This window comes from Prionailurus viverrinus, chromosome F2, assembly GCF_022837055.1.
Source record: "Prionailurus viverrinus isolate Anna chromosome F2, UM_Priviv_1.0, whole genome shotgun sequence".
Classification (NCBI taxonomy): domain Eukaryota; kingdom Metazoa; phylum Chordata; class Mammalia; order Carnivora; family Felidae; genus Prionailurus; species Prionailurus viverrinus.
In genome coordinates, this window is record NC_062578.1 from 80,619,114 (window position 1) to 80,627,061 (window position 7,948).

The window sequence follows — 7,948 nt, forward strand, 5'->3', positions numbered from 1 at the left end:
CCCCGCAGGGGCTCCCACTACCCAGTTCGCGGAGCACCACCCACTCGGTCCCCAACACGGGCACAGGCCTGCTGGGCTCAAGCTCCCTACCAGCAACGGAGCGAGACCTTGTCCAGAAAAACGCCCAATGGTCATATTGTGTCACTTGACTCAGCAATGACAAGCCTCTCAAATGGCTCTGACCCGTGAACTTCAGTCGGTATTCTGCTCTTGTGTGCATGCACTTTCTACGGTAGTAGAGCTCGGAGCCCAAGCACCCAGAAATAACTAGAAGAGATGGGCTTAAGTTACAGCGACAGAGATTCAGGGGAGGAACCGCCCTGATTCCCGAGTCTGGCTGCTTTTAAGGCTACGGGTTCTTGACGACGACGTTGGCCGTTTTCCTGGGGAAGGCGCTGCAGCTCCCAGAGGCAGCCCTTCCGTCCTCTGCCCCAGTTCCACCCGGAGGTGACACGACAGGCTGCGTTCACAGCAACAGGGAACCCTAACCCAGCAGGGAGGAGGGGCCGCCACCAACCAGACCTGGGAGCCGAACAGAAAAGGGAACCTGACGTGTCATGTTTCGTCAAAAAGCCATGTTGGGGCACCACACTTTCACCTCCCAGGAACGGGGCCCCAGGGCCGGCAACCCCCCCCCCTTCTCCCGCGGGAATGTCAGGTGCACCGTCTACTCCCCTCCCACCCCCACTCCTCACCACGGGCTCTCACACCCGCAGCACAAGGCAATCACCGGGGACACTGGCAAAATTTAACTTCTAGGGTCTTCGGGAGGTTCTCAGACCCGCTGGTTTTAAGGCCACAGCTTCTTAACGACGTTGGCTAGGCCAAGGAAGTGGGCTCGCTCCCCCGGGGCCCCAGCTCCCACTCGGCCCCCTGCCCCGTCCTCCGTCTCCCGGTGGCCTTCCAGCCCCTTCTCCAGAGCCCGCCTCAGACCCAACATGTCCAAATGCCACACGTGATCCTGCCCCCCAAGCCTGCCAGTCTCCCCCGTGTCTTATTGTTGTTAACACTGTCACCACCTGCCACATTCAACAAATGCGGTCACGGAGACGAGGATACGGCCGGCTCCCCACCACCGTCTGTGGCTTGCTTCCTCCGGTGGGCCCCATGCCGGGTGCTCCTTCAAGCTTCACGAACTCGCCTGGGGGCGGGCAGGGTCAGGCCCCTCGAGGGTGAGGACCCAGGCCAGCGCCACCCGGCACATCTCACCTCAACAACCCTGAGGTCAGGGCCGTTACCGTCATTTTCCAGGTATGGAAACTGAGGCTCAGAAAAATTACATCCCTGGCCAGAGGCCCCAAGCCGGCGAGGGGTGCTAGAGTTAAGTACAGGATCCAAACCTGGGCCCCAGCTTCTGCGTGGACGGGCCCCGCGGGGGTCCTGTCTGTCACTCCACCCGCAGCCATCCCCTGGGGGGCGGGGGGAGGCTCCTGCTGTCTCAGGCCCAGACCACCACCTACAGTCTCCCCGCCCCACGCTGGCCCCTAGCGTGCCCGTAGCACTGCCAGAGTCACCTTTCTAGAACAAGTCGGCACTCGGCACTCCAGCAGAGCAGATGGGGCCGCTAGTGGGCTGCCTGCCCCACCTTCCCTCCCACCTGCACGCGGCCCCTGGGCACTCACAGTCGGAGACGGGGTTCCCAGGGATCACCGGCGCCTTCCTCAGCCCCAGCCACCATCGCAAGTCAGCAGAGGAGTAAAGGCACCTCAGGACGTAGACATGAGGGGACCTAAGCCGGCCAGGCCCAACTCCCTGCTTTCAGGTGAGGAAACCGAGGCCCAGGACACGTACAGAGCCCGCGGTGATGCTGTGACTCCCTGTCTGTCCACTGCTTGAGCTGTGACCTCGAAGAAAGGACGAGGACTGAAAGGTGGGCTTCAAGTTCAAGGAGCCCCTGCCTCCAGCCGGCAACTGAGGGAGCGAGGTGCAGAGCCCTGTTGGTACAAACCGGCGGCAATCTCTCAAAGACCACGCTCGCATCCTCCAGACCTGATGAGGAATTTAATTTAGTAAGAGCAAAGCCACCGAAGGGTGCAACAAGTTTTAAACGTTTAAGCCCGGGGCGGGGGGGGGCGGGAGGCGCCTGGGTGGCTCAGTTGGTTGAGCTTGGGCTCAGGTCACGATCTCGCAGTTCGTGGGTTCGAGCCCCGCGTCGGGCTCTGTGCTGACAGCTCGGAGCCTGGAGCCCGCTTCGCATTCTGTGTCTCCCTCCCCCCCACCTCCACTCACACTCTGTCTCTCTCTCCTTCAAAAATAAACAAACATTAAAAAATTTTTTTACATGTTTAAGCCCCAGGGCGCCTGGCTGGCTCGGTTGGTGGCACGGGCAACTCGCGGGGTTGTGAGTTCAGGCCCCACGCTGGATGCAAGAGTTTACTTAAAAATAAAATCTTCAAAAATAAGTAAACAAAATGAAACATTTGAGCCCTTTATTTTCGAACAGACCTACAAGCCTAGGATGTAAGAACCGCTTGGAGTCAGGGAGATATCCGTCCCGGTTTGCCCAGGTAGTGCTGCTGCCTTATGTCTCAGGGACATAACGAAGAACCACCCCCAGCCCCCCATCGCTTGCCAAAGTCTCCAATGTAGACGATAAACTGTCTGGTCACCCAGGGTACAGCTCTATCGAAAGATAAAGTAGAAAGGCACAGTTGTTTGGTCATGAAAAGTAAAGACCCTGAGACCCATCAGTGGCTTTCAGTTTTTAAAGCTGGAGAGAAAAAAGCAGGGAAAAAATCATAGTGCGGCTTAGTGATAGTTCAACCGTCTAGAGTGCCCACGGGCAGGGCACCTCGCTCGGGGCTCGGGAGACGTGGGCGCCAGCGGGTCACAAAGTGCGGGGTGGAGCCATCAAGTCTAGAGACATGGCCAGGAACAGACACGGCTGGAAGTGACTGAGGAGAGAGCCCCATGTCCCCACCTCACCCGCAGAGCCCCACCCACACCTGGGGAAGAGCGGTCTCCATCATCCGTGACGCCAGAGTCACAAGTACGTCTGCGTTTTCTATATGTCGTAAATGTCCCTTCTGCTCAGAGCACCACAAACAAACAAGATTCTTCTGCAACGGAAAATTCCAGATGCAAAGGGGTCTGCGTACAAACACTAAAGATAAATGTGTCATAATTAAAATCGTAGCAAATGGGTCTCCAACCGGCCTTACTCAACAAAACGGAGGTATCCTGGACAATGGGGCCCTTCTTAGAAAATGGGTGGGGGGGGGGGGTGCACATACATACTCTAAAGAAAAGCGATCTTAAAGACTAAGTGTCCCAGCAAGTCCACAGCAGGAGGGTGGGCAGGGGGAGGGGTGCCAGCCTTAGAGTCCAGACTAAAGAGCCCCAAAAGAAATAAAACCAAATTTATGTGTGAACTTTTATTAAAATCCACGATCCCAGGGGCACCTGGGTGGCGCAGTCGGTTAAGCGTCCGACTTCAGCCAGGTCACGATCTCGCGGTCCATGAGTTCGAGCCCCGCGTCGGGCTCTGGGCTGATGGCTCAGAGCCTGGAGCCTGTTTCTGATTCTGTGTCTCCCTCTCTCTCTGCCCCTCCCCCATTCATGCTCTGTCTCTCTCTGTCCCAAAAATAAATAAACGTTGAAAAAAAAATTAAAAAAAAAAATCCACGATCCCAAACGACCCACTGTAAGCACACACGAGAAACTGATTATGGACCGTTAAGTGTGAAAATGGCACGGAGATTAAAACGTCCCTATTTCTTAGACATGGTACTTAAGTGTCAGGGGTGAAAGGACAAGTCTGGAAGGGGCGTTAGAGTATTTCCAGCAGAAGAAGGGGGGAGGGGCACATCTGAGGCCAAGGCAGATGATCTTGATAATTGCTGAGGCTTGGTGATGGAAAAATGGGGGAGTACTGAGCGAGTCACTCTACTTTCGTGTACTTTAAACTATTTCACAACAGAAACTGTTAAAAAAAAATCAAGTGTTACATTTTGAACACCCACAGTAACAATTCAGGAAACAAAAACATACTTGATCAGGCTAGCACGCTAGAGTAGTATCGTAACAGTCATTACAAAGAATAAACCATTCTGGTATCGTTTGAAGTTCTGACACTGAAACTAGAAGTTGACAAGAACTAATATTCTGCTTCTCAAGACCAGGTAGGTCTTAGGACTCGAAGCTTTTATATTTTGCTTTCCTACATGCTTATTTAAACGTTTCTTCAAGGTTTGAAACAGAAGGGCCCCTGGGTTGTTCAGTATTAAGCGTCCGACTTCAGCTCAGGTCGTGATCTCATGGCCCGAAAGTTTGAGTCCCATGTCAGGCTCCGTGTGGATGGTGCAAGAGTCTGCTTGGGATTCTCTCTCTCTCTCTCTCTCTCTCTCTCTCTCTCTCTCTCTCTCTCTCTCAGGCTCTGTGTGGATGGTGCAAGAGTCTGCTTGGGATTCTCTCTCTCTCTCTCTCTCTCTCTCTCTCTCTCTGCCCCTCCCCTGTCCATGTTCTCTCTCTCTTTCAAAATAAATAAACTTAAAAAAAAAAAAAAAAAAAAAAAAAAGGCTTGTCATAGGTCCATGCCTCCCTGCCCGCAGCAGTTTCTAGAGGGGCAGAGAGGGACCATCTGCTCTATGGCCAACGTGCACCGTCGCCGGAAGACCAGGGCATACCTTCACTGGCAACTGGGCCGGGGAGCACAGGAATGGGGTGCAGGAACAGTTCAATGGCACTAGAAACCACCCTGAAAGCCAGTTATTCCCAAAGTCAGGATCCCTTTAGACAACTCTCAAATAAGACTCATGTGTCACAATAGTTACTTTGTTGCAACGCTGAGAGGGGTTAAACACACAGGGGCTGGGGCACCACAAAAGCAAAAGAAACAATCCCCTGGGCTCCCTCAGACACACTTTAAGATCTTTAAGTTGTTAAACACAAACACACAGACCAAAAAAAAAAAAAAAAAAAAACCCAAAACAAAACAAAAACAAAAACCAAGGAGCCAGATCATCTCCCAAAGTTCAGGGTCACTGGGGAACCCACCATCCTGAACCACTAACTCTTCTGAAGAGCTAAAAACCTGATAAGCGGTAACGTCTTCAGAGTCCAAACATTAATCCCCATATCATAATAGCATTTACAACGGGCATAACTTTTACCTACTGCGAAGTCTACCTTTTGAATTCGTTCACTACTAAGTTGCTTCCCCAGTACAGTAAAACTGACAGTAGCCAAGCGATGTGTAATTGTTCCACAATCCAGGTTGACCGTCTTTTCATTATCCTAAATTAGGAAATACAACATCCAAAAAAGTTTCATCGAAGAAACTCTTCCAGAAGTTCCTCCCAAGCCAACTTAAAAGCCCCTGTGTGTAGAATATGAGAGGCGCACCCCGCCTTGTAATTACAGTGCACTCGCACAGCCTGAAATTTGGGCTCGTTCCCATCCTGCCATCAGCTAACAACCATCCGACAGACCTATTTGTTTTTCCAACCAAAGCCGTCCACTTTCAGGTTTATCTGTGAACCACGGGGCCCTCTCCCCGGCACGCCACAGTGCAGAGGCCCACGGCAGAGCAAGATTCTTCCAGAAGCTGTCAGTGACCAGAAATGAGCCTGGAGACCCGGAGGACGACAGGTCTTTGGAAACGAGAGGAGAGAAAATACCCCCCCCCCCACTCCGTGCGGGGCCTACGGTTCAGGGTGAGCGGCGCTCCCTGAAGCTCTCGGTTCAATTATACCTGAGCGCATGCGCACAGCAGTCCAGCCTAGAGGTAACAGGTATTTCTGACTGTGGGTCAAGGTCAAAAGGACTGAAAGCCACTTCTTTGAGGAGAGTGTCCAGAGTCGGCTTGGAATCAGACGATATGACCTTGGCAGGGTTCTTAACCTATCCGAGCCTCTGCGGTCCACCTTCACAGTGAACATCACCAATTTAGCAAGCCATCCTACCCGTTAGTTAGCGCGAGACGCAGCACAAAAGCTTCACCTTCCTCAAGGTTCTTTACTTTTTCCGGGCCTTCAACTTGCAAACTGAAAATCTGAAAAATTCTACGGTGTACTGACTACCCCTTGCTGGGTTCCTTTAGGGGCATTCCGGGGGGACCCTCACTCAGCCAGCTGAGAGGCACCCTGCCCTTTCATGGGGGGGGGGGGGGAGGGGAGGGAAGCCTGCCCGCTCAGGGTGTCAAGAAGTCAACTCTGCCCCCAGGAGTGTGCCAAGAGGGTCCACCCTGGCAGACCTGAGGAACCTCCCAGGTGTAGGATTAAAACCATTCTTCTATCAAATTGCTGAGAGGCTGGAAGGGCTTAAAAGTTGGTAGGGCTCAGTCTCGGAAAAGCTTTCAAATTAAGTGACATCAGAAAGAAGACCGTCAGGATTCACGAGGCACAGGGCCGTTGGTGAACAGCCACAGCAGCCAGGGACGGCGTCGAGGGAACTGAGCGGGTCAAGAGGGGCTTCCAGACCCCTGACCCCGAGCAGGTGGGGCCAGGGCCCCGCCAGCACGCGGCGGTGGGGGGCCGGGACCGGAGCGCACCTAGCACCGGGGCCGGCCTGCAGCCTGCCGGAGCCCGGCGGACAAAGGGGACAGGCGATGCCCTGTGCAAGGGGCAGGGCCAGCCGGGAAATTTGGGAGCCACGTGCCTGGCGGGAGAAGGAAAAAGGCTTTACAGCACTCGACCGCTCTCTTGGCCCGGCGACTCCGCGGCCCCTCCGCTGTGCGCTTAAAACAAGGGGGGCAACGGGTTACTCCTTCAAGTTTTTTTAGAACTTTTCCAAAGAAAGAGCGCGGACCGGTGGACAGGGGTGCTAAGGGAGGCAACACCTCTCCTCGCCGTCTTCTAGTAAATTGTAAAAGGCAATTAGCACTTGAATAAGGAGCCGGCGTGTCTGGAATGAGAACCAGCCGCTCGCAGCTTCAGGGTCTCGAGGGGCCGCCCTGCACCCTCCCGGCCCGCGGCCCTAAAACTACCACCGGGGACTGGCCCAAATTCAGCGTTTCCAGACTTTCCCCCGGAGCAGGGGCCGCACAAGTGCTGGCAAAGAGAAAAACGAAACCGAGTGCGCTCCAGGCCCGCCGGGCTCGATCTGGCGCCGGGGGGCCCGCGCGGCCCCGGCCCCCCGCCGTCCGCACGCCCCGAGCTCGGCGCCGCCCCCGGGCCCGAACCCCCCGCCGGCGCTCAGGGCCCGGCCCCGCGGGGCGCAGCGGGGACCCGCGCCGGGGCGGCGGGCGAGGCGGGCGCGGGGCGCGGGCCTCGGGCCTACACGCGGGCCCCGGCCTCCGGCTCCACCCGCGGGGGGCGGCGGGGGGCGCGGGAAGGGGCCCAGGCCGCGCGGGGCGCCCCGACGACCGGGGGCCCGAGGAGGCCGAGCCAACGGCCGGCGGCCCGCCCCGGCCCCGCTGCCGCCGCCGCCGCCGCCGCCGCCACCCCCTCCCCCGGCCGCCGTCTCCCGGCCGCCCGCGCGTCCCCCCCCCCCCCGCCTCGCCCTGGACCCCCGGCCCGCGCCCCCGCCCCCCGCCCGCCGCCCCGGCCCGCGCCCCCCGCGCCCCCCGCCAGCCCGCCAACCGCCGCCGCGGGCACGAGCGCGAGCGGCCGGGCCGGCGCCCCCCGCGCCAGGACTCACCGGGGGCCGGCTCCCGAGTACATGGTGGCGCCGCCGAGGGGCTCCGGGGCCGAGGGGCGGCCCGCGCGCGCGCCACGGGCCCCGACGCCGCGAGCCGCGAGGGAGCCGCCGGCCGCACGATCCGCCCCGGCGCGGCCGCCTCGCCAAACAGGTTTACCCGACGCGGCCCGGGCGGCGGGCGGAGGCGGCGGGCGGGGGGGCGGGGGGGGGACGGAGGGAGGGGCGACTGAGAGAGGGAGGGGAGGAGGGAGGGGGGAGGGAGGGGCGAGGGAGGGGAGGGAGGGGGGAGGGGAGGAGGGAGGGGGGGAGGGAGGGGCGATGGAGAGGGGGAGGGGGCGAAAGAGGGGGAGGCGGGAAGGAGAGGGAGGGG

General features: G+C 58.0%; 1 protein-coding gene across 2 annotated transcripts in view; it reads right to left on the reverse strand.

The window, feature by feature from the left end:
- The window catches only part of AGO2 (argonaute RISC catalytic component 2), a 116,581-nt gene that overhangs the window by 107,833 nt on the left and 800 nt on the right, over window positions 1–7,948 (reverse strand). Inside the window, exon 1 of one of the 2 annotated variants that reach the window (XM_047842385.1) lies at window positions 7,581–7,708. The exons of the other annotated variant lie outside the window; for it this stretch is intronic. Coding sequence (XP_047698341.1) covers window positions 7,581–7,601 — 21 coding nt within the window. The 5' untranslated portion in view covers window positions 7,602–7,708. Of the gene's footprint in view, window positions 1–7,580; window positions 7,709–7,948 lie in introns of those variants that run through there. 2 annotated transcript variants of the gene reach the window in all.